The sequence below is a fragment of the Mesocricetus auratus genome, unplaced genomic scaffold (genome assembly GCF_017639785.1).
Source record: "Mesocricetus auratus isolate SY011 unplaced genomic scaffold, BCM_Maur_2.0 Super-Scaffold_100025, whole genome shotgun sequence".
Lineage (NCBI taxonomy): Eukaryota > Metazoa > Chordata > Mammalia > Rodentia > Cricetidae > Mesocricetus > Mesocricetus auratus.
The window spans coordinates 28,004,923-28,031,895 of NW_024429206.1; the positions used below are offsets into that span (position 1 = coordinate 28,004,923).

Here is a 26,973-nt window from a genome sequence, read left to right on the forward strand (position 1 = left end):
GAGGACAGATTTGTGGGATCGAGTTCCTCATCCTGTGGGGTCTGCACTAACTTCATTCAGCCATAGGTATCCAGAGAACCCTGAAACCAAACCAACCAGTGTTCTAAGTAGGAGGTTCCTCTTTAGGGTTTGGGATGGTCTCACTGTCCGGCCTGGAGTCTGCTCTGTAAACCAGGGTGCTCTTCAATTTGCAACGATCCTACCTCTGCCTCCCAAGTGCTGGGATCCAGGAGTATACCACCATGCTCAGCTTTTTGTTTTTAACGTGAAAATCATTTTTTAAAGAATGATTTGCCTACATGTATGTATGTATATGCACCACATGTGTGCCCCGTTGTCTTTGGGGGTCACTGGACACCCCTGGAACTGGAATTATAGGCAGTTGTGAACCTCTGTGTTGGTGCTGGGAACTGAAACTGTCCAAAGAGCAGCAAGTGTTCATTACCTCTGAGCCATTGCTCCAATGCTATTTTTTAAAATATACATGCTACTTGCTTTTTTGTTTACTCCACCACATCTCTGAAAAGCAAGCAGAGCAGGAACAAGTATACTGCCTTAGTTGGAAATTGAAGCAAAGCCGGGCATTGGTGGTGTACACCTTTAATCCCAGCGCTTGGGAGGCAGAGGCAGGTGGATCTCTGTGAGTTTGAGGCCAGCCTGGTCTACAGAGTAAATTCCAGGACAACCTCCAAAGCGACACAGAGAAACCCTGTTTCAAAAACAAACAACAACAAAAATTGAAGCAAACTAAATCTGAGTACTTTAAACCAACCTTTCAGAGTTTCAGGATAGGAAGAGTAATCAGTTGTTTAATCGTGACAAAGGAAAACAAATGTCAACTCTGTGTAAGAATTTGGTGGATTGTAGTTCCGGTATAAAGTATTTATGCATGTTTATGCATACCTGTTCGTGCACTTGCTCTCAGGCTAGAAGAGTGTGTAGGAATCCCCCAGAGCTGGAGTCACAGGGAACTATGAGCTGCCTGAGTAGGTCCTCTGAAAGAGCTAGTGCTCTTAACCCACGAGGCACCTCCCCATTTAAACCAGACAAAGTAAAAATGAAGGTAGCTTTATGCAGAAAGAGTTAGAAGGCGGAAGCTCCACTGTGAAGCCTGAGCCTGTACCAACCCTGGATTTGGGTGTGTGTTCACACACATTTGTGCTTGTGAGGCCACAGGATCACTGTCATTCCTCAGAACCTGTCCACCTTTCTTATTTGTGACAGTGGGCAGTCTTGGCTGGAACTACCCATGTTAGCTAGGCTGGCTAGACAATAAGCCCTAGGAATCTTCCTGTTCCTACCTCCCCCACTCCTGGAAATCTAACTTTAACATAAGCAAGGGATGTTAAAACAAAAACAAACATGTCCACACAGAAACATCACCAGTATTGCCTGCTGGCAATTGTTTTACCAACACCCAGGAGACAACAGAACCCTTGCTATATCTCCAGCTTTTTCTGCTAACTTTACTACTTCAGCATTTCCTTAAGTGGACCACTCTTTTCTCTCTCTCTCTCCTCCATCTCACACAGCCCAGGCTGGCCTCACATTTACCCCATTGCCCCAGTGCCACCTCATCTGGTTTAGGTGGTGCAGGTGGAACCTGGAGTTAGGGCAAACATTCTACCAACTTCACTACAAGCCCAGCCTTCTACGTATCTTTTCAAACTTTAGCTCTCAACCATGCTTCAATTCACTTCAAAAGAGTTCTCCAGCTTTAAGGAAAACAAAGAAACAAAACCAAGAGACCCGTTTTTCTCCTAAACTTCATTATTTATTAAAAGGAGCGCCCCCCAATAGGGTTTCTCTCTCTAATAGTCCTGGCTGTCCTGAAACTTGCTCTGCAAACCAGGCTGGCCTTGAACTCACACAGATCCACCTGCCTCTGCCTCCCAAGCACTGGGATTAAAGGCGTGCACCACCACTGCCCAGTGAAAAGGAGTATGAATGAGGATTTAAAGCAAATTCCATTTTAAATCATTTATTGAACATCTACTAAGCGTCTGGACTAGTCAGAGTCTGGTCAAGTCAAATATCCAGTTTTTAATAGCAATGATTTAATCCTGCTGACACACAAGGTTTCTTCTTTGGGTCTAACGATGCTAATATTAACTGGGAATGGATGAAACAGGATGGGTTATCTAGCCCATAAGCACAAAGACAGTGCCTGAGTTATAGTTTTACGCTTACCATATTGACCTGGTTGTAACAATCTTTAAAGTTTATAAAAATACTCAACTGTTTTTGCTTGCATAACCACCCTAACCCTTAACACTGCTTCTCAGGATAGGATGTTTGTTTAATGTCAATCTTCGTGTCACCACACCTCCCGAGTTGCAGTGAGCTGGTACAGATCTAGAGAGCAGTCCAGGGTCTTGCATATGCTAGGCAAGTGCTCCGCTCTTGAGCCTCACCATAACCTATTATTGGGGGATTCTAGCAAACACTCTTCTTAGCCACACCCCTCACTGAGGGGTCTGGGCTAAATCTCACACTCCCAGTCCAGCTGGCGCAGACTAGAAACTTCAAGCTGTTACCATTAAGACAGACAGGAAGGTGAGCAAGCAATGTCCCCCCACAGCCCCCATCAAGTCTCTGCCCTCAGCACTTTCTTGGCCATTCTTTTGTAACACATCCGTCTGTCTGGAGACTACAGCATTAAGTGAGACTCAGTGTGACTGGTCACCCTTTTGTGGACCAAAAGAACTTACCAATCTACAACTGGAATGAAATACAAGTTTTGATCCAATTTCTCACAAACCTCATTGTTTCTATCTTCAAGCAATGCATCACGTTTACTTAACAAGTGCTTGTGAACTGAGATCATTAATTTGGCTAATGACTGAGTATTTGAAGTTGAGTCAGTCTTTGGAAGGGGGCATGTTGCAACCTCCAAGATTTAAAAACAACCCCCCCTCCCCCGAACCAGAACAACTCCAAGTCCATGACTCACTGTTTCTCCATTTGGGACCATGGTTCAGAGTTGGCTAACCTTCACTCTCTCTATTCTGCTGTTTAGACTAGAGAAAAAACATGAGATTGGTATCAACTAGGAAAGAGAACCAGACAACACGAAACTAACTTCTTATATTAAGACATTAGTTATTATGGGATGGCAAAGGGATTTTCCAAACTTATATTTAACCTGCAGTATTGGAGATGGCTTACCTTACTTGTAACTTCAAGTTTGTTTTACAAAGTTTTGAAAAACAAAACAGGTTATTTTCAGACATAATAAAAAATCCGAATAGCAAAATAAGTAACTGCTTTTAAAATGCACAGTAGTGTTTCCAATATGAAGAGCGAAGTCTAGATCTGTTAGGAAAACTTTTCCAGCGATGCTCATTGTCTCTAATAGTAGCTGAAATAAAAATCTACCCTAACTTCTGTGATCTACTTATACCATTTAAGTTTGCCTCTCTGGTTCCATTCAGACCTTTGCTTCCCTAATAGAGAATCCCACCGTATTCCTATTTCTGTGGACACAGGCTGGCTGTGAACTTGTGACCTGTCTCAGCCTCCTGAGTGCTGGGATTACAGGCCTGCACCACTAAGCACAGCTCCCTTATAGATAGTTTATATACTTTTTTGTCTTTAAATAGGATCTCTTGCAGTTCAGGCTGGTCTCAAAGTTGCTATGTAACAGGAAAATCCCAAACTCCTGACCCTTCTGCCTCTACCTCCCAAGTGCTGGGATTGTAGGTGTGTGCCACATCCTTTTGAAGCAGTGGGGATTGGAGCACATCCCTAGCCCTCCCTCATACATTCTTCTGAGAGCTGCTCACAGTGGGACACAGAAAGGCTCTTGTGGCAAGCTTGCTGTCTTGAGTGTGTCAGCACTGTCACTCCAAATGACAAAATTAGTCTTCCATGAGGTGGTGAGATGAACCTGATTAAGTTCCCTTTTGATAAACACATCAGGTTGAGAATTCTAGGATAAACACTTAAATCAGTAAATATTAAAACACCATCTCCTAAACATAAATGTGCTAGAAAATGGGAGCAAGGCCAGGACCTTGCAGTAGAGTCAAAGCAGATCTCTCAATGCTTCTCAAACTCTGAGACAGCCCCCACCTCCCTGCCAAGACCCAGGCATGTGTCCTGGAAAGGAGCCCTTCCTGTGACGGGGTCCCCACTTGTCAAAGCACACTTTCTGAGAGGGAAAACAGAACTGAGGTACTACGGTTCTGTTCTGTATACTCCCTGTCCTCCGCTAAGTGTACATTCCCCTCAAATATATTATATTTGACCCTCTGCCCACTGCCAAGTCAGGACCCACCATTCCCTCTGGTTAATATAGACCAGGCCGCCCGGAAGGGTCATTTACACAAGGTGCTCCACTTTTGTCTTCTACTGACTCTTCTCACAAACTTTTCTCTCGACTCAACAAGTACCAGCCTGAGTTTTCTCCCATCCCTAATTCTGTGAACTAATTATGTTTATAACCACATCAGTTTCTTAATTACTCCAAAGCTTCACTTTTTTTTTCTTCAGGGATGCGTTCTGTTCCACAGTCTGGAACACATGTTTACAAGGAATATAAAGAATGACAGAAGGGGTAAGGTACAAAAACACACTGACATTATGGCCTTACAAAATATATCGAGGTACCCAACTTAACAAGTTCTGTAAGTTGTACATTCTTACTATTTCTTTAACATTTCCCCACACTTGTTTCTTCCTGTGGATGCTTTGGAGTTAAGACTGAGCTCTCTTGGCAGTTTCTGGTACTTACTGCATGACTGGAACAGACCAAGGGAATTTCATGTCCAAAGAATGAGTACTATAAAGTTGACCTCACAGACATTAAGAGTTTATTTACAGTGTAAGCTTTGCCAAACATCACACTCAGTCTAGGTCCTGTTCTGGAATCAATTTTCTGATGTATGTAGGGTGTGGACTGTCCCACATGTCACACACACTGTGCAGTCTCACGTTCATGCCTTTAATACCAAGTGCTTTACATATCAAGGTGTCTCACACATCTACGCTTAGCTTTGCCTACCAGGCTGAAGTACAAAGTCTACAACTTGAAGAATTCGACTTTTGTCATAAGGGTACATTTCACTTAAAGTTTTCAAAATGTGGCATCAGGTCAACTAGCATGCTATAATTAACTAGTAAGCACTTAAACTGGTAACAACCATCCTGAGCACTAAATGTCAGTCTTTTGGACCATGCCGCAGTGATACTGTGCAGAGCACTGAAGACATTTTGATAGGCTGCTTCCTAAGAAAAACACAGCTTCAAACGGCTGCCTCCAGGAGTGCATCTGTGGAAGATCTGAAGCCATTCCAGGGACTACCTAATAGTTAAGATGTCCCAATAAAATGGGAATCAAATGAGGGATGGGGGGCACAGGTCTGTCTTAATTTCATTTAAAAACAAGGCCTTAGAGCGAAGGCCTTGTATGTCAGCATGTAGTTGTATATGTCTGTGTAGGAGCAGTCGACAGGGACATGACCGGTGTTTTCTTGGGATCAAAATCAGTGTCTGGATGGGCTCCGGGAGTCCTGAACCTTCTTGCCACCATCAGCACACCTCACTCCTTTAGGAAGAGCCTTAAAGCATCTCCACCCCCGCCTCCCTCCAGAGTGAGCCAGGGCGGCCTCCAGAGCAGCTCCGCTGCTTCTCAGTTGGGTGGACAGAAACACTCACAGGCAGCATGGAGGAAACAGTCAGATACCAGCATTCATGTGTGACTGCTCTAAGAAATAAAGTCAAAGAGGGACCAGAGAATGGTCCCTTGTAGGATTCTAGTTTGACACAGAGCCGAGGCCACACAGGTCCCAGCCCGATGAGACCCACTGTTGTGTCTCACAGACTTTCGCTGCTGGTCAGAGAACAACTGGTGCTAGATGACGTCAGCTGTTTCTTGAGAGGAATCTCAAACCGTATGTGGGGTGTTCACATTAGTGATCTCCAAGTTTGTCTTTAGCTTATGTTTCTAGGGTTCTTCAGGGCTCTCCACAGTCATGTTCAAGCCCCTGACACCTAGGTGGCCCAGACTTGGGTCTCCTGTTGTATCAAGTCTCCATCAAGAGCTTCTGGGAAGCCATCTGCAGAGATATCAGGAAAGGCTAAAGTCCCCTAACCTCACTTCAGTCTTTTCTGAGAGGTAAAGAAGATGTTGTGTGCTATTAAACACAATGACATGACCAACCATACCACAGTGTGGTGGTGAACTTCTCAGAGCAAAGAGGACACCTTCAGCCACTGCCAACTAACAACAGATGCTTCTGCAAGTTTCTGGTCAAATGCGGAAAAAACGCTCCCTTTAACTCCCTTTTTCTGAGAACTAAAAACAAAAAGAACAATAACAACAAAAACCCACTGCGTCTTTTGAAGAGATTAGCTAAGTTCTGGATAACTCAGCAAGTGCTCAAAAGACAACCATTCAAGCAGCTGACCGAAAAGAACTCTGGCCAATAAGAGCTTTTCGTGAATGATGTCACACAAAAAAACAAAAACATTATAGTTAGTGTTCCTATTTCTCTTCTGTAAGTGGATGACAGTAAGTCATTTTGACACTCTGTGGTATTTACTTGCTGATCCATGTTTACAGAGTCTCTCTGCAGGCAGCTAAGCAAGTTTTTGCTTATATTTAGGACAAAAATAACATTGACCCTAGAGTAAGTTATAGTTCTGAAGGTACGATATGATAGTCCTGTGGGAAGTCTGTCATAAGGAGTGCCTTGTGTGTGTTTAGTACTGCATCCAATGCTGTGCTGTCAGGAACATAACTGGATTTCTTGACAGCTGAAGCATCTTTTTTTTTGGGGGGGTGGTGGGGGTTGATAAAAGCTTCCATACAATGAATGATAAAAGATTAAAAGACGGTATATAATCAAGTGCCAATTTGTGGGGAGTGCATTTAGGAGTGCTAGAGTGCTTTAGGGGCATTGAAGAGGGATAGAAGCTTCTTGAATTGTTGCTATTTCAGCAGGACTGATCTCGCTGATGATGGCATAGCCACCCACATCTGCCACAGTCCTTAGAACTACAAACTGGTGCATATACCCTCTCTTTCAGAGAGACAGAAATCTTTGGTTTGATTCTGATCAGCAGTCCTAGATTTCTTTAGCTTTGGCAGGCTACCAGTGATCAGATATACTACTTTCTGGATATATAACTTGCTCGAGCAGCATGTCCCAATGTAGTTTTTGTATTAACCATCTCTCTTCACTGAGAAATAAAGGTTGTCCGAGTAGGGCTTGTTGGCAATAAGTGGCTTTTTAACTTCAGTCTAATATTCAGAGCGGTCTTGATTTGCATCCACTACTGCAAAGCTTGGCATTTCACGGTGTGTGCTTTTATCTTGAGTGGAAATATCTTGAAGACTATCTGGATGACCAGCTCTCCCTTACAAGGACTGGAAGAATTACACGCCTACAGACCACCCAAAGGCAGAACACCGTTGATGTAACTCTTGAGGATCCTTACACGTGACTTCTCAAACAATTTGATGGTGTCATTATAAGTTTAGAAACAAAAGTGGGGTAATGGTTTGATGACACACTATTGCTTTACACACAACTTTTCAGGAAGGCTCCAAAGGCATCCAGAGAGGCTGGACTGTACTCCGAGGCTCTCTCTCTGGCATGGATTCTATGGTGCAGGGTGAGTGTTGAGCTCCGGGTGAAGGCCTTGCCACACTTAGTGCACTTGTAGGGCTTTTCTCGAGTGTGAATTCTCCGGTGCAAAATAAGGTATGAGTTTCGGTTGAAAGCTTTCCCACACTCACTACATTCATAGGGCTTCTCCCCCGTGTGGATTCTCTGGTGCTTCGTGAGGTCTGAGCTCTGGCTGAAGGCTTTGCCACACTCGTTACATTCGTAGGGTTTCTCTCCAGAGTGGATGCGCTGGTGCAGGATGAGATTTGAGCTATGGCTGAAGGCTTTCCCACACTCGTTACATTCGTGAGGTTTCTCTCCTGTGTGGATTCGCTGATGTAGGACAAGGTTTGAGTTGAGACTGAAGGCTTTCCCACACTCGCTACATTCGTAGGGCTTCTCTCCAGTGTGGATGATTTTGTGGCGGATAAGGCTGGAGCTTCTCGTGAAGCATTTTCCACACTCATCACACCTGTGAGTCTTTGCTCCTGCCGGAAGCTCTTCGGAGGTGTTATTAAAGTTTGCGCTCAGGCTGAAGCTTCGTCCCAGACCTTTGCCTTTCTCCCTTGGGCCTCTCTCTCCTGCAGTGGGCCTTTTTTCCTTGGCTGTGGGAGGCCCGGGCTCTTTCTTCTCTTTGCCAGTTTTTTCTTCAGGGGTCCTCTGAAGAAAAAGAGTTGTCCTTTCGACTACTCTGCCCTGCTGTTCACGTTTCTGTCCAAACTCTTTCTGGACTCTTCCTGCTGTTTCCCCATGTGAGGTGGAATCTTCTTTGACTTCAGCCTTTGAGGTTGACTCTTTCCCATTCCTGTTCTCAGAACCTGACACAATAAATAGAAAATACAAATAGCACCATTTTCTTCTGAATACAGGTGTGATACAGTGACATTATTTTCTAAGAAGCTTCTATATACCTGGGGAAATGGCTTCGCATCATTAAAGATAAAAGTAGAAAAAAGGGAAAAATTTCCCGACAATGGAATGTAGAGCTGGGATGCAGGAAATCATAGTATTAGGCCAGGCATAGCGGTGCACACCCAGCATTCAATAGGTTGAGGCAGGAGAATTACCGTGACAGACTAGTTTGGGCTACACTACATAGCAAGACCTATCTCAAAGGGAAAAGGAAAATAAAGAGTGAAAAGTTTGTGAGTAAACAGGCATGGCATGCTGAGGAGTGAGCAGAGAAAGTATGGACGGATAAGAACTTGAGAAGCTTCAGCCTTGTTCTATTATATATTCACCTAATAACTAATTTGAAAGAAAACATATTTACAAAGTTACAGCTTGCTGTGGTGGCACATGCTTATAATCACAGCACTCTGAAGGCAGACACAAGCAAATCTCTGGGGGTTTAAGGCTAGTCTGTTCTATATGGAGTTCCAGGACAGCCAGGGCTACATAGAGACACTGTGTCAAGAAAGGAAAATAAGCCACATTGTGAGTTTAATCCCAGCACCAGAGAGGAAGAGGCAGGCAGATCCCCGTGAGTTCCAGGACAGCCAGGGCTAAACAATGAGAACTTGTCTCAAAAATAAAATACAATAATAAGAAATAGAAAGCCAGACTGCATTTCCAGCAAATACTTGTAAGTCTTACAAAAAGAGAAGAGTCAAGTCATTCTGAGGAATTGGTTAGTGGCGTCAGCAGAGGGAAGGCGATGTAGACACTTCCTAGTTCTGCCACACTCTGTCAACAAGGAGACAGCAAGTAACAAGGAGCCCTGAGCCCAGGAGATCACAGCAAGCAGTTTTTCTCTACCAGGAAGAACAGCACAGAGCTACCTGAGCTCTTGTAACAGAGAAGGGATGAAGGAGCCATCTTCACCAACTGATAGCTGAGACTTACGGTAAAGAGACAATTCCTGAGACTGTAATCAAAGAACCAGAAGAGAAATTCTACAGTGTAGACTTAACCTCTGTATTTTCGCAGCCAGCGTACTAAAATTGTGAAGTTTAATTTTTATTGCTCACTACTATATCCCATGTATCCCTATTTAAACAACAACAACTTACAATTTGTGTGTGTGTGTGCACAGCCTGTATGTGTATGTCTATGTACCATGTGCACGCCTGGTGCCTGCAGAAGTTAGAAGAGGGCATGGATCTCTTCGATCTGGAGTTACAGATGGTCGTGAGCCACCATGTGGGTGCTGGGAACTGAACCCAGGTCCTCTGGAAGAGCAGCCAGTGCTCTTCGTTGTTGAGCCGTCTCTCACACCCCTCAGCACCTCCTGAAATTTTTATTTATTTATTTATTTAGTATTTTGTGTGTGTGTGAACCATGGTGTATGTATGGAGAATACAAACTGTGAGATTCAGCTTCCTCCCTTGCACATGTGGTTCCTGGGTCTGAACTCAGGTTGTTAAGTTTGGCAGCAAGTGTGTCTTTTCCCTACTGAGCCTCTCCACTGGCCCCTCACTCTGCTTTTAAGTGAAGACTGCAAGAGGATCTGCACTATCCCAGCCGGCTCCTGAATGCTGGGACTAGAGCTGGTAATACCTAACCTTTGACTTGCTGATGAAATCACCACAACCACTGAGCCAAGCGTGGAGAAGAGAAAGCTGGTCTACTTCTTTTGGATCCCAAGCAAAGGTCCTTGACTAGCTGGACAATTCTCAAGAGTGTTTCTTTGGTTTCCCTCAAAGGTTCTAGCTGTGATAGCTTATAAACAAAGACCAGTTCTTAATTTCTATTCAGAGTAAGGAACGAGCACCTAAACACCATCTGCCCCTTTCCGCCGGTTTTCAAACCAGACCTGAGCTTCTCCACACCCACTTTGCTCTCCCTGCCTCTGTCCACTCAAGGTGGAGATCTTGCTATGAGGTTTCCTTTGGCTTCTGGTGGCACTGTGTCCTAGGCCTAAGATCTCGGAGAGGCCCATGCAACAGCTGTCAGTCAGATGGGTCATTTTCTATCTGATGCCCCTTGAATTACTCCACTCTTCGTACACTCTTAGCACCAACAGTTCTTCACAGATGATCAACATTGGATTTGGACCTGGGAGCCTGGCTAGAGGATCGCAACATAAATATTGAGTAATCTCTACAGAATGGAAAAAAAGACAGACATCCAAGGAGGATGATGTCTTGGTAAATTTGGGAACGTGGTAAAAATGGGCTGGAACTGGACTGGTGGTCAGTTTGACTGGTTACCTCTACTAGGATAGAGGCAAGCACCAGAGCAGAAAGAATCCTCCCAGGGAACTGAGAGACTCAAAGCACAAGAATTCATTTCTGATTTCAAAGAACAGAATGACCTAGAGGTAATAAACCTCAAGGCACTAGGGAGTTGGAGTACCACGCCTTTGGAACTCAACGAACACAAATGTTATCCCTTGCTAACCAACACAGAAGTAAAACAATCTTAGCAGACAGGAATTCTGCATCAGTCTTACCCTGGGAAAACACATTCCCCAAATTCTCCTGCCTGCTGTCCCTATTGAGATTCCTCCGAGCCAGGTTCTGACATCCCCATTCCTCCAGGATGAGGGACACGGCCATGTCCTCGATCTTCACCATTGCCTGAAATAACAGGAGATCCCCACGCTCAGCAAACCTGAGGTCAGGGACAGAGCTAATGGCAGGACTGTGGGACACTAGGAAAGCACACATGGCCAGACCCTGGTGGACTGAGGGGGTGTGGTGGAAGGATACTAACACTGAGGGGAGTAGGGCTTTTCTGTGGGTACCAAGAGCAAGGGACCTGGTAGAGGCTCATAAAAGATGTTCCTGAAAGGGGCAGACACAGGGTCTCAGGAGGGAAGAGGGGCCCATGGCTCACCTGGGAATCTGCGGTCAATAGTGCAGATGCCATCGCCTGGTCTCTGGGATTCCCCTCATGATGAGGGGCAGGAACGTGGGTGGCAGGGAGAGCTGAGGAGGAGAAAGGGGCTGTGAGTAAAACAGCTCTTCTCTGAGCCTCTCTCAGTGAAGAGCCCTGGCATTCGCCTTCCTAGACCAGCATATTCTCTGTTTGATGTTTAGCCACTAAAAAGATAGCTCCACAGGACACCATTGGTAGGAAGCAAGACTTCAGCTTCCCAGAGACCTTTTCTCTGTATTGTTTTGGAGGCTGTCCTGGAACTCGCTCTGTAGACCAGGCTGGTCTTGAATTCACAGAGATCCGCCTGCCTCTGCCTCCTGAGTGCTGCGATTAAAGGTGTGCGCCACAATGCCCGGCCACAAAGAGCTCTTAGAAGGGTCCTTAAAATCACCAGGTCCAAACTTTAAAAGGAGAAAATGAAGCCCCAAAGAGAGTAGTGACCATGTAACGTCACTCAGTTTAGAATAGTAGGTCCAGTCCAGAACACGGGTTCCTAGTCTCAGCTTTCGTGAGCACGAGAGCAGCACCAGGTACTAGACTCCCTTCTCTGCCTACACTTGTGAGCAACACATCTTCAAGATCACAGGTACGCGGGCGTGAAAGGGGAGCAGGGATCTCCATACTTGTAAGCACATTTCTGTCACTCTGGCCCTTTCCCCCTCTTATCTGACCACGGTAGCTGTTTGATAAAACATGCACTCTGTTTAAGTGTTGATGAGACATGCAGATGCAGGAAGGCATGGGCCAACAGGCACAACAAAGACATCCAACATAGCATAGATTATCAACTACATGCAACGATAACAAGAAGAAAAGCATTAAACTCCAACATTAAAATTCTCACTTCCCTGCCCCTTGTCAAGCCTCACTGGATCTGGGAAGCTGCTGGCAGATACAGGATGGCACCAGCTACAAAGGACCACAGAAGCAGACTACAAGTAAATCTCTGCACCCGGCTGCTCCCACCTGGGAGGTGAAATACACACAAAAACGAGACCCTAACACTCGCCTTCTCAGGGTTACGACACTGGAAGATGAACAAGAGAGGAAATTGAGAACAAACCCTCATCTCAATTCATTCAAGAACAATTTAGTAAACAATAACTCTAGCTGCAGTCTCTAAAACCACTTTCCTAACTACCTGAAGCAACAATCCTGTGCTCAGGCCCGAGTATCCTCCCCAGCTGACACCAGTGCCACCACTGTAACATCTGCTTGTGGAGAACTCAAGAGTCCCAGAAGGGAGTCAACACAGGTGCTGCACATGTCGGCTGGCTGTCTTCCAGGATGCCTGGGAGAGAGAATGCTTCTTCAGGCTCTAACCTCTAATAGTCCTCCGCTAAATGACCTCACAAATAAAGACACTGGCGAGGAGCATACTTTAACTCTTCCATAACTCTGTAACAAACTTAAGGAAGAAGGATGTGGGGCTGGAGAGATGGCTCAGAGGTTAAGAGCTCTGACTGCTCTTCCAGAGGACCTGAGTTCAATTCCTAGCAACCACAGGGTGGCTCACAACCATCTGTAACAGGATCTGGAGCCCTCTTGTGGCCTGCAGGGCTATGTGCAGACAGAACACCGCTTTTAATCCCAGCAGAGACAAGCAGAGCTCTGTGAGTTCAAGACCAGCTAGTTCCAGGAAAGCCAAGACTGTTACGTAGTAAAGCCCTGTCTTGGGGAAGAAAAAAAAGGAAGTTGGGGAAAGGGGAGCAAATAAAAGGTCTAAGATGGAAGTGCCGCGCTCCGTGTTAGCAGGTGCCTCATAGGGAGACATGCTTGCTTGGTTATTAGGATTAAAAGTGCACACCACCACCACCCAGCCTTCCCTTCCTTTTTTGTCCAGAGGGGGAGAGGGCGAGGTCTCACCTCTTTACTGACCTGGGCTTACCTCAAACTCACTGTGTAGTTGAGGAAGACCCTGAAATTCTGAACCTTCTGTCCTTAGTGTTACAAGTGTGCACCATGCCTGCTTTTTTGTTTTGCTTTTCAGTCAGGGTCTTGCTATGTGGCCATGGCTGGCCTGGAACTCACTATGTATACCTCTGGGCTGTCCTCTAACTCAGAGACCCACCAGCTTCTGTCTCCAGAAGGCTAGGATTAAAGGAGTGTGTCACCATGCCTCACTTCATGCAGTGTTGGTGATGGAACCTAGTGCCTCATGTACGAGGGGCAAGCACTCTACCAACTATGCCACACCTCTAACCTGCATTATTTCCTTCTCTTCTACGAGTGAGCCCAGCTTCTTACCTCGGGATGGCAAGGGGCAAGGCTTTCGAGATGAATGCTTGAAGTGAGAGTGGGTAGCTTCGTGCTGGTCAAAGCTTGAGGACTCCTGAACTGGATCCAGAGGCACCACCCCCCTGGCGAGCATCTCAGGCCCATGAACTTGACCTGGGACCTGGGGGAAGACAATGGTTTCTGGGTAAAACTTGTGGTTGGCCTGAACTCCTCCACCCGCTTCAGCACATGCCTGGCCTAGTAAGTTCCTTTTAAAATGGGAATTAGGAATATTAAAGTAAAGGTTCTACGTGTGCCAATGGATGTAGCCAGAGTACTTTCCCCTCGCCTCCATGGTCAGCCACTGAACCCAGAGCCTCATAAATGTCCTGCACATGTTCTAGAACTGAGCCATACTGCCCATTCCCCAGAATTCTTTGGAAGAGCCCAGAGGAACAGGGGAGCAAGAACGACTTGCCCCAAACACTCCCTCTGAGCCAGCTCCTGAGTCTACGTCCTTCTCACACAACAGGCCCTTCTTTTTACCTGCTGTCCTGACAGATCAAGCTCCAAGTCTTCCAGAAGAGTCACGGCCTCCTCCCCGCTGTCAGGCCGGTACTCCTGCAGCCAGACTTGCAGCTCTTTGGGCAGGATAGACAGGAACTGCTCCAGCACCAACAGCTCCAGGATCTGTTCCTTGGTGTTGACTTCGGGTCGAAGCCACTGATGACAAAGTTCCTTTAGTCGATTCAGAGCTTCTCGGGGCCCAAAAGTGTTCTGGTAACAGAAGCGCCTGAACCGCTGGCGGAATACCTCTGGGTCGGGTGGTGGTGTCTCCTGCACACTGGAGTCCTGCCCCCACATGTGGTCTTCCTCATCTTCTTCCTCTACCTTCACGATGACTATGCCGTCCTTCTCCTGTGCAGCCTGTGGTGACAGACCGGTGGCTTCCCTGGACTCAGCAGTCATCCTTCAGGCTCAGGGAAGTGGTGGGCTCCAACAGGGTCAGCCTGGAGGCTCCGGCCCAGCAATGGTTCTCTATTGGTCTCTGCACTACTCCTAAAGGAAAACAAAGAATGGTTTACAGTGATCTGGAAGCAGAGGGAAGTGGGTCCCTGGGCCCAAAGCCTGACAGTCTAGCATTCTCGATGAGCTCCAGGCCAGTGGGAGACCCTGCCTCAAAAACAGGCAGTGGTGGCACACATTTATAATCCCAACACTAGGGAGGCAGAAGCAGGTGGATCTCTATGAGTTTGAGGCCAGCCTGGTCTACAGAGCGAGTTCCAGGACAGTGCCGACTAAACAAAGAAACCCTGTCTTGAAAGATAACAACAAAAAATAAAATAAACACAAAACAACAAAAAGAAACTGAGCCGGGCGTTGGTGGCGCACGCCTTTAATCCCAGCACTCGGGAGGCAGAGGCAGGCGGATCTCTGTGAGTTCGAGGCCAGCCTGGTCTACAAAGTGAGTTCCAGGACAGCCTCCAAAGCTACAGAGAAACCTTGTCTCGAAAAACCAAAAAACAAAACAAAACAAAACAAAAAACCAAAAAAACAAAACAAAACAAAAAGAAACTGAGGCAGACAGCACCTGAGGAACAGCACCCACACCTGTCTTGTGGGCCCACATGTACCCACATGCATATGAGAATGCTCACATGTATATGAGAACGCTCACACATGGGTGCACATTCAGAGTTATCTGTGCTGCTAACCCTTCATACAAGGCTACACATCAAGACACTAAGAACGTTTCCAAGCACAAAAGAGAAAACCACCATAGAGTTGCACTGGCTTTGGTATCATTTCTAATATTAAGGTTTGTAAACAGAAGCCTTCTATGGGTGGTCTCTAGCCTCAGGGTTTTGCCTTTAGTCAGAGCAATGTCCTTTCAGGGAGACAGCAAATCACAGAGTAGGGGCATTTACAATGCTTAGTCCAGTGAATGCTAAGAGCTAGGTTAAGCATAGCACACATAGATACCACTACCCCACCATCACCAAAGCCTAGCTGACAAAAAAAAAAAAAAAAATATATATATATATATATATATATTATCTGTATACAGACGATGTAAGTAAGTGAGGTTTAGAATGCTTAATATTCTCAGGAGTAGATGTGTAACTAACCCTGAAGCCAAATTTGAAGACAGGACTTGTGACTACACCGTCTAGCTACTTTTACTACTTTATGAGTGCTGAGGAGGGTCTAAGGCTGCGTTTCCGTAACACAGAAAGCAAGTGTCAATGAGGGCTGGGGATCTGGCATAGTCCACCTTTGTGCCTAGCATGCACACGAGGCCAGGGGACCTCTACAGCTTTGCATAAACCAGGCATGGTGACACGCTTGTAATTCTAGCATTTGGGAGTTTAAGGTCATCCTCAGCTACGTGGCACATTTAGAGCCAGTGTGGGACACTGAGGACCCTTTTAAGAGAATGAGAAAAGGTCCTGGGAGGAGACGGGAAAGGAAGGAAAAAGGAAGGGATAGAGGAGAAGACGGCACTTGTAGGAATAGGCAGGTATAGAAAACTATATCTGAGAACTTGAGAGCCAGAGGCAAGAGAATCAGGAATTCAACCTTAGAACAGTTCCAAACCAGTCTGGGCAGCAGGAAGCTATCTTAACATACAAAAACCAAATGCAGAGGCAGAGACAGGTGGATCTCTGAGTTCAATGTCAGCCTGGTCTACAGATCAAGTTCCAGGACAGCCAGCATGACATAGACAAATTCTGTCTCAGAAAACCAAAGCCAGCTCCCCAGACCCCCCAAAAGTGAGACAAATTAAGTCATACTTTAACCTACAAAGAGGTCACTTGGTCTAAGTGGTGAGCTGTCACATTCCACATTACGGACCTCACAGCCCAAGGGAAGAACCTCTCCTTTCAACTTGCTTGTTCAGTTTTGGATTCTGTGCCGGGCCCTTGCTTATCTGAGCTACATTATGCGAAATAACTGATTATTCCATCTGGCCACCCAATCTCCTCTTTGTAAGAGAGACTGGCAACTTTAAAGACACAAGGAGACCGGAATCACAGGACTCATGTGTAAAGACAAAAGAATGGGGGTGCTGGAGCTCAGCTGACAAAACCCAATGAGACCAACACCAAAACGAGAAAGCAGGCGGCTTTTAAAACGTGTGAGTAGGGCTGTGGACAAATCTTAGTATCAGAGTGCTTACCCAGTGTGATTGAGGGAGGGCTAAATGCATGATACCATCAAAAGGTAAAAGTCTGGGAATAATGATTATAAAATGAAGTATTCCTATCGTTATGAAATACTAACTGCCAAAAACCCAATTATCAATCACCTTGGAAACCATCTTTTTTTTGTGACTGGAACTCACTGTGTAGACCACTGCCTTGAATTCAGAGATCCGCCTGCCTCTGCTTCTCCACTGCTGGGATTAACGGTGTGCACTGCCACCATCTGGCTCTGGAATCATCTTTAATGTGCGCATTCCCCCATTCCTCTTGAAAGCATGTGTGTGCCTTTGTGAGTCTGTGTGCACCACGTACTTCAGGTGCCTGAAGGGCCACAAGAGAGCACAGCATCCACATCTCAAGATGGAAATCTATCTACCTGGCACACACATGAGCACAAATAAATAAACCTTTAAAAAACAAACCTGGAACTGTTTTCTAACTCATTAACATGTTTCAAAATGAAGAATTTCAATGGCAATTTGTCTTACCTGTCCCGGGGTTGCTCAGGTCATCAGCCTGGTAGAAAGTACATTTACTTACCTGACCAGCCAGCCACCTCCCCAGGTTGGTATTGAAGTCATTAGTAACAGTAAGCCTCAACTTTCTGGTTAGTTTGCAAGAACTGGTCAGATTTTTGGAAACCCTAATGCTCCATGACACTTCAATCTTACACAGGAGGGGCTGGGGAGACGGCTTGACTTGTCAAGCCTGAGGATACAGTCGCCTTCCTTGGTATCCACAGGAGGAAGGTGAGAAACAATTTCTGCTAGCCCTCCTCTGACCTCCAGAGACAGGCCCCAGCCACTCACACTAAATGTACCAAAAAAAAAAAAAAAAAAAAAAAAAAAAGGAATCTTACACTTGGTTAGGGATACTTAGGGATACTGCTATCGTATTTTGTCTCTTCTGCTATTAAAAGTAGGGGCAATTTGCAATCCCTACTACCGTTTGCTGTAACACACTATCAGAAATATTTAATAAATACTGTTTGAATTAATTAAAAAAACATGGAAAATGGAAACACTTGCTGAGCACCACGATTGCAATCCTCCCATGTGAACGCTCCGGTCTTTGGAAGTATTGCTTCACTCCTACGCCTACAAAACCACAGCATCATGGGGCCAGCAAGATGGCTCTGTAGGTAAAGGCAGCTGGCATTAATAAGCCTGATGACCCGAGTAGATCCCTGAGACTAACATGGTGGAGAGAACTGATTCCCTATACTGACTTGACTGCACCCAAATAAGTAACTGTAATTAAACTAGGAAAGCATTTATAATTATACAGTTCTCACTTAAAAATACTGATTAGATTTGGTAGAAATGGAATCATGTACTAACATAAAAATTATCTTTTAGTATTAATATAGCATACTAAATATTGAGAACAGAAATGCAATTTTTGTAGGCAGCTGGTTTTAAATTTTATTTTTTTACTAAAATTTTTCATTTATTTTACATACCAACCATTTTCCTCTCTCTTCCCATTCCCTCCCCCCCACCTCCTGCCTACCCCCCATCCTCTCCTCCTCCATTCAGAAAGGGGCGGGCCTCCCACGGGAGCCAACAAAACATGGCATATCAAGTTGAGGTACGACCAAGCTCCTCCCCCTGCATCAAGACTGGGGGAGGCAACCCTGCAGAGGGAACAGGTTCCAAAAAGCCAGCTCATGCCCCAGGAACAGGTCCTGATCCCAGAGCTGGGGGCCCCACAAACAGACCAAGCTACACAGCTGTCACCCACATGCAGAGAGTTGTGTGTACTCAAACATGCACAGCGAGCTATGGGAGGTCAGAGGGCAACTTCCAGAGTCTCCTTCTACCGTGTGGATCTGGAGGATTGAACGCAGGTCTATCAGGCTGGGTGGGGGGAGGGGAGCTGCTGTTTTGACAGACTCCTCCACATGCTGTTCAGTTGTTCAGTTCAGTGACGACGTCTTTCCATCCCAGTACACAAGGTCAGTGTGGTACTGTTAGAGAGCATGTCTGTTCCCCTCAAGTCCACGAGTCTCTGATACACATGTCAGTTGTCAAGGGCCTCCACCTTTGGGACACATTCTACTCCTCTATTCCATTCCTACTGCACACTTCCTGTTAGTACTGCACCCCCTGAGTTCCAGTTATATGGACCCATGAATGGGCTCTGATCAATGACATCACTCTTGCAGAGAATAACACCCACTCCATTTATTAACTGTCAGTCAATGCTTTTTTTTTTTTTGGTTTTACGAGACAGGGTGTCTCTGTCCTGGAACTCACTCTGTAGACCAGGCTGGCCTCGAACTCACAGAGATCAGCCTGCCTCTGCCTCCTGAGTGCTGGGATTAAAGGCGTGCGCCACCAACGCCCGGCATCAGCCAATGCTTTACTCACTCACCCTTCAAGACACACATTACCTTCTGGTTAGTCTAGCTTAAAGAGAGGAGGAGGAGTTGAGCTGTACACACAGGAGAACCATCCCTGGTATCTCAGTCCCCTCCCACCCTCTTGAACAGTGAGCAGCCAGGAAATAGTCTACTGGTATCTCACCTGTCGGGCCTGGAATTAATCTTAACTTGAGTCCTCCCTTCTCAAATGCACTGACTCTTCGAGACCAGCCTGGATTACCAAGCGAGTTCCAGGACAGCCTCCAAAGCCACAGAGAAACCCTGTCTCGAAAAACCAAAAAAAAAAAAAAAAAAAAAGCACTGGCTCTTCCAGAATCAGAAAGAATTTTTATTTCTGTTGTTATTATGATTATGTTTTTTTGAGACAGGGTGTCTCTGTTTAACAGCTCTAGCTGTCCTGGAGCTCACTCTGTACACCAGGCTGGCCTTGACTTTACAGAGCTGTCTGCCTCTGCCTCCCGAGTGCTGGGATTAGTCATGTGCCACCACCACCCACTGGGTGAACTATTTTTTGAGATAGGGTCATACTATGTAGCCCTGGCTGGCCTGCAACTCCCTAAGTAGTTGAGGATGACCTTTAACTTATGATCTTGCTGCCTCCGATTCCTGAATGCTGGCATTACGGGTCTGAGCCATCATACTTGTTTTATGCAATGCTGGGGATGAAATCGAGGGCTTCATGAATGCTAGGCAAGCAGTCTACACGATGCTACATACACAACTGTCTGAGTGAAGTAACTCTTTCTTCTTATTTGCTGTTTAATCCAAGCTCAAGCCTGGCCTCTTTGGTTCTTTACTTCTTTTCTCCCTACCCACCCATAATCTACTTCACTCTGGATTCTCCCTAAACTTCACAGCCCCAGTCAGTGGGCTCCGTTCTGTTTCCACTTTCCCCATCAACCTTCCCACTTCACAAACCCTTCTCCACTGAGCAGAAGACTCTAAAACCAGCACCCCAACCATGCTCTCCCAGCTCTCCACCTTGAAACCTAAGCTAACACGCCACTTGTCCATCACTGATGCTCAACATTTGCAGGTGCCGACAACACTCTGAGCACTTCGCTGGACCACACACCAACAGTCTTAAGAGGCAGCCACAATTACCATCTCTTTGTAATGTGAAAGCTGCAGTTTACAGACAGTAAATTACTTACCTAAGCTCCCAGAGCAAGTAAATACTAGACCAGAGTCTGAAACTAACCCTGTCACATCTCGGGACAAGTTCTTTTTTTAAATTTATGTTTTGTTTTTTTTTCCAGCAAGAGTGTGGTATGCCTGTGTGTGGAGGTCAGAGGTTGACAGTGGATGTCTACCTCAATTGCTCCCTACCTTACTGAGGCAAGGTCTCGCACCTGAACCCAGAGCTTGCTGATTCAGCTGGGTTAGCTGGCCAGCCTCTCACCTGGCTTTTCACGTGGGTGCTGCGGTCCAACCTCAGAGCCTCCAGCTTGTGCAGCAAACAAGTCACCAACTGAGCATCGCCCCAGGCCTGCACATTAATATCGTCATCATGTCTGCAGTGCTGGGGATCAAATGCAGACCTGGTGCATGCTGAGTGCTACCTCTGAGCTAAAATGCCTGCCCAAACACTCTTAAGAAAAATACATGACAGGAGGACCAAACGTTCAGGGTAACTTTGTGGAAACTTTCTGAGACCCTGTCTCACATGAAAATATGAGTCAGGTATGGGGTACAAATGTAATCACAGCACTTTGGGAAGTTGAAGCAGGAAGACAGGAAGCTCACTGACATCCTGGGTTACATGAGACATCTTAAAAGTCAAAAATTGATATCCAAACACAAAACCTCAACAAAACAAGTACAAATTACAAAAAGGAAGGGCGTTGGGCATAGCGCATGAAGTCTAAGGCCCTGGTTGAGTCAACCACGACCTGATTTAATTTACCATGTTACTACTTTTTTGCCTGTTCATTTTCTAGTCCATATTTCTTCAAGATAAACAAATTGACTTATGAAACTCTGAGGAAGTTTGGATTTTTAAAAATGAACTCTAGGGTTGGGTGATATGTAGTATATACAGGCCCTAGGTTCAACCTCAGCACAGCAAGACAGAAACAGGGCACGGTAGGTGTAGTGGAGCATGTCGGTCTACAGAGGAGGCAGGGCAATCTACAACAATGCAGCACCAGCCTTGTCTACACAGCCAAGACTGGTCAGAAAACAAAACAAAACAAAAAAAACATTAAAAAAGTAAGTTCGAGAGATGTACTTGTACAATTTTCAGCCTGCCTAAAAGACTACCAGTGGAGGAAATCCTGTAACAGCGAAGGCAGCATGGGCTGGGACAAATGAATTAATCCCCTCCAAATAAGAAGTCACACATCGCCGGGCGGTGGTGGCGCACCCCTTTAATCCCAGCCCTCGGGAGGCAGAGGCAGGCGGATCTCTGTGAGTTCGAGGCCGGGCTGGACCGACAGCCTCCAAAACAATACAGAGAAACCCTGTCTCGTAAAACCAAAAAAAAAAAAAAAAAAAAAGTCACACATCAAAGGAACAAGCTACTTAACCTCTTTCCAGCGTTCTTATTAGCAATGGGGTAGGGACAGAGGGGAGAGGCAAGAAAACCCCCTTTGGGGTTTCTCTGAGAAACATTCTGACTTATCATCTCCTTCAGGAAAGATCACAGCCTAGCAACCAGACCTCACCAAAGAAAAGACAAATGACTTTCTGCCAAGACGAAGGGCTCCAAGCTTGGTTTATTTCAAAGGTTCTTTTCTCAAAGTTCAGTATTTCTTCTATGGCACAGTCTTGAAAGTTTAAATAAATGATCCTCTATTTTGTTAATATGAAAAAGTTAGTCTTTAAAAGGTAGCCTAGTGTGGTGACAAGTGCCTGTAACCCTGCACTCCAGAGGCAGTGGCTGGAATTCCAAGGTCAGCCAGGACTAGAGAGACCCCCTCCCTTTTTTTCTAAGGATACTTAAAAGAATCTCGATGCCACTGACTACAGAATGAAAAGCAAGATTTAGTACACGGGTCTGGCTGTATTTAAAAAAGTATAAGCCATTTGAAGAATTTATGAATGCAGAGATTAAGTAAAAAAATTAACAAAAGATAACAGTATTTACTAGCAGGTCTTTCTGTAATTTTCAGAAAGGTGAAGCTGGCTGGGCTTTGGTGGCGCACGCCTTTAATGCCAGCACTTGGGAGGCAGAGACAGGTGGATCTCTGTGAGTTCGAGGCCAGCCTGGTCTACAGAGAGTTCCAGGACAGCCTCCAGAGCTATAGAGAAACTTTTGTCTCGAAAAACCAAAAAAACTGAATAAAATGGGTAAGGATCTTGTGTAGTGATTCAAGGGGGTGACAAACCTAAAGAAACCATCTGGATACATCTCCTAGAGAGCCCTTGTAATACAGCTGTTTTCCCACATTTGGCTGGCTTTTCTACTAACTTCACTTGCTGATATGGTTACAATGAACTCTTCACAATCCAACAAGTATTTATTGACTGCCTCCAATCCGCCTAGCACTGCCCTGTACAATAAATGCTTTCTTTGGTCCCAGGCCATGGGACAGCCACCCTCTATAACCAAAGTGTGTGCGTGTGTGTGTAGGGAAGGCAGGGGAAGGACGGGGAGTGTCCCCAGTTAAGCGATCTGATTTTTTTTTTTCAGTTACATTTGACCGACTTCACTCATTTCAAATTTGGAAGAGCCATTCTGAGCAGAGGCCAGCGGTTAACTTTACGGATAATAAAGCTGACGGTTGGCAAACGTCTTGTCTCATTCAAGGTCATTAAGCTGGTCAATTTCCTACTGCCCGGATGCAACTCCCAGACACCCTTCGCATCTCACCCACTCCGATCAAGCAAGGCGAGAACCTAAACACTATTTCCCAGACAGCACATTTAAAAAGCCTGACGCAGCCGGGGGCTTCGGAGGCAGCCCACGAAGCCGAGAGCCGGTTGCTGCTCTCCGTAACTACTGTCAGGCTTCCAGCGCTGTCGCCCAGGCCCGGGAGGCGGAGAGACGGACCAGCAGGCGCCCGCACACGCCGGCAGGGCCTCGAGGCGAGCGCAGAGCAGAGCTCCAGGGCCGGGGGAGCGAAGGGCAGCGGCGAAACGGAAACCCCACAGCGACACTTGTCCCCGCAGCCCCAGCAAACGGCGGCGGAGAAGGATCCGGACGCGGAGATCGCGTCCCGCGGAGGTGACGGCGCGGAAGGGCTTCCCACGGACGCCAGCGCCCCGGGATCCGGCGGGGCTCCCGTCCCAGCCCCACATCCCGGGTCACCCGTCCTCGTGAGAGTCCGCCGAGAGACTCACCGTGAGTCTCCGGAGTGGCCTGGGGACAGCGAGCCCCCGAGCGCGGCTGACTCCCGGGCTCCACCCGGCCGAAGGGCACCGCACACCGGCCTAGGCCCTCCCGACGCCTCGCCACAGACACAATGAGTCACAAAGACCGGAAGTAAGCCAGCAACTCGCCTTCCGGGGCCGCGCCGCGCTTCCGGGTCTTCTCTAGGAACGCGGGAGGACTTTGCATCTCGGCTTCCTAATTGCTCACCCCGGGAGTCACTCCCCCCTCCACCCCCACCCTTATCCCCTCCTCCACCCCACACCCGGCAAGGTCTTCAGTTCCAGAGGCGACAGATGGAGATGGTGGGGTTTTCCTGTTCAGGGGGTTCAGTTTTGGTTTTTGTTTTTTTTTTTGTTTGTTTGTTTTTATTTTTATTTTTCTGTTGCAGTGTTTTCAGACCCTATATTTGTTACTTTCTCCCCGTCTTTTCCATCCTAGGCAGTAATTGCAGTTATTGTCAAGCAATGACGATGGTAATTGTATGGCTGTGGCAGAGATGCTGAAGCAAGGGTGTAGCCCAGGGAAGATCAAAGTGAAGGCAGGGGTGGCTGGTTTCACAAATCAGCCCGGTGGGGTGTGCCAGTTGAGTGCCTGGTGTTTTCAAATATTTGGCCCGTGGACAAAAGTTATCCTTCGGGTAAACAAAGCTTACTTATAAGGATGCTGAGCTTTGCTCTCCGAGAGTATGCTATTGCAGCAGTTTACAAGGATTTTTCAGAGGAATCACAGACACTCTCACCTTCAAGGTGTTTTTGCTAACCTATGACAGTATCTGCCGTCATTTCTCCGTCTTGTGGGCAATGCAGAAATAAGGTTACCTCTACATTCCAAGACAAGTCCACAAAAGAGAGGCCATATCCAGGAACTTGGGTGCTACTGCTCGGGGGAGATAACTTTGTAAAACAAAACAAAACAAAACAACAAAAAACACTTCAAAACTAAAAAACAATTGCAGTGTTGTATTTCACCCAACACGAAGCCAGCCATTCACTCGGAGAAGTAGGAGACACCTTTATTCACCCATGGACTAGAAACTAGGCTTGTGCTTAAAGCGGCCCAGGCCCCCTCTGCATTTCCTACAGCTTTTTGCAGGTTAAGCAGCAAGGTTGCCATCCTGGCTCTGTGAACAATTTGAGAGTGGCCTCTGACTCCTTTAACCATTAAAGAGAATTTAGTTAGGCATGTTTACAGTTACCTAGGTAGATAATATCATACTTGGCAGGTAACAATGAAACATAAAGGCATTTGCAAATAATGAAGGAATCCGGCGTTATCCTGGCCTGCCCCTGTCACTTGACAGAACGCACTCAGGCAGTGCCCTGGTCAGCCCAGGGTTCTGTGATTACTAATCTGCAGACAGGTGCAAAGGACCCTTTTAAAAGACAGACCTCGCCCACTTACCATCTCTTCCCACTCAATTTCCTGCTGTCCCCTCTTCTCTTCTGTCCTCTCTGTCTCTGTGTCTCTGACCCGTTACCGTTTTTCTCTTTCCTTCCTCCTTCCCTCCCCTTTCTAATAAAACTTCTCATTTAAGCTCTGTCTGCCTGGCGTGTTTGTCCCCCAGCTAGGTCACCCTCACCTGCCATGGAATCTGCCAAGGTTAACCTCGAGCTTTATCATAACAAATAACAGCACATGTTAGCTGGTAAAAGTATTTTTCCTTTAGCAAACAGCAATGTTATCTGCAGTATGGCCTTTGTCTTTTGGGACAAACTTCCTTTCAGGCAGTTTCTGGCAAGGGTTTGTTTTTCCCAGATAAGAAACAGGAGCTTTTTACAAGCAATCAGAACTCCTAAGCGAAACTATCTCACTTATAGCTTTTTATTAAGCTTTCAAAGCATACTGTTGGGTGCATATTCATGTCACTTCCTATCAATATCATTAAAGGAAACAGGAAAACTGAGAAAAATAATAACCCCCAACTTAATACAACTGCAGTGAGCTGAGAAGCCATTTAGACTTTTATCTTCTGTGTATGAGTGTTTTGCCTGTATGTGAATATACATTTGCATCTCTGGTACCCATGGAGGTCAGAAGAAGATCTGGATCTCCTGGAACTGGAGTTACAGATGGGTGTGAGCCTCCATGTGGGCACTGAGAACCAGATCAAGGTCCTCTGCAAGAGTCATCTTAACCATGGAACCATCTGTCCACCCAAATACATTGAAATTCTTTTTGAAGGTCTTGTTATGTAACGCAGGCTGGCCTGAAACTCAGTTTCACCTAGATGTTGTCCTAATTCTGTTATAATCTTTCACATTTATTCAGGAGTCAAGGATAAACCAAGTGCCAACGTTTTTGTTTTGTGTTTCAGTAACTTAAGAGAGCTCCTTGCCCTATTGATGCCACCTGACCATATAACCTTAGGCCAGTTCTCATGTCTCTCAGTTGCAGCTGACACTAGAAAATGACCAGAATGACATTGCAGTCTCCTTTCCTCTGGGGCATTGCCTTTTTTAGAATTCCTATTGCTGCGAGGAAACACCATGACCAAAAAGCAAGCTGGGAAGGGAAGGGTTTGTCTGGCTCACACTTCCACATCACATCCATCACTGGAGGAAGTCAGGACAGAAATACAGCTGAACGCCTGCACACCTTCTCTCTGCTTCCTGGGCAACATTATGGAGACAGCTGTAGAGACCTTGATTACTCTGAGTAGCAGAATCCAGAAGCTTGAGGACCACTGATAGTTGTTGATATCTCATATGACCGGGTTCCAACCTCATTAGAGTTATAATTCATAACTTAAAATCTGAATTACAGGTCTGGGGCTGTGGCTTAGTAGTAGAACATTTGCATAGATGTTGTAATGCATGGAGAGTTCCAGGGTCCACAAGGAGACCCTGCTTCAAAAGATCAAACCTCATCAAACCAAATGAAAAACAATTAAAAATATTCCACGGGCATTAGTCACATCTCTGCTGTAAAATAATAGGAGAAACAGGAAGAAGAACATGGAACAGTTATTACTGAATACGCACAAACAGGGACAAAATATAATTAGTTGTTACAGTTTTTTGTTTGTTTTTTAGACAGAGTCTCAGTATGTAGCCCTGGCTAGCCTGGGACTCTGTATTGACCAGGCTGATAAGATCTGTTTGCCTCTGTCTCCTAAGAGCTGGCATTAAAAGCATGTTTTTTTTTGTCACAGCTCTTATTTCCATAATTTATCATAAGATTGTCACTTGATCTGGAAAATATAATACAAATATAACACCTTATATTTACGTCAAAATAAATCCCAAACAGATTAAAACTGGAGAGACAGCTCAAAGTCTAGACTGACAACTAAAAAGAGAGGTGGTCGAGCAAGCCAGTAGGCAGCATTCTTCTGTCAGCTCCTGCTTCAAGTTCCTGCCCTCAGCTCCTGCTTGTTCAAACTGGGTTTTTTCCTATCCCCTTATGTATATAAGC

At 46.0% G+C, this 26,973-nt stretch overlaps 1 protein-coding gene across 4 annotated transcripts; it reads right to left on the reverse strand.

Annotated features, from left to right (window-relative positions):
* Positions 1–1,965: 1,965 nt before the first annotated feature.
* Zkscan1 (zinc finger with KRAB and SCAN domains 1) lies at positions 1,966–23,671 on the reverse strand. 4 transcript variants are annotated; one of them, XM_005080439.4, is made up of 6 exons: positions 23,529–23,671; positions 14,199–14,711; positions 13,683–13,833; positions 11,394–11,485; positions 11,008–11,134; positions 1,966–8,431 (listed from the first exon to the last, which is right to left on the reverse strand). In XM_005080439.4, the coding sequence occupies exons 2-6, from the start codon at positions 14,619–14,621 to the stop codon at positions 7,527–7,529; spliced, it is 1,698 nt and encodes a 565-aa protein (XP_005080496.1). In that variant the 5' UTR covers positions 14,622–14,711; positions 23,529–23,671; the 3' UTR covers positions 1,966–7,526. The 4 variants fall into 4 exon arrangements, with proteins under 4 accessions (XP_005080496.1, XP_012976246.1, XP_012976247.1 ...); XM_013120793.3 differs by lacking the exon at positions 11,008–11,134 and having other exon boundaries at positions 8,160–8,431; XM_013120792.3 differs by lacking the exons at positions 11,008–11,134; positions 11,394–11,485.
* Between the last annotated feature and the right edge of the window lie 3,302 nt (positions 23,672–26,973).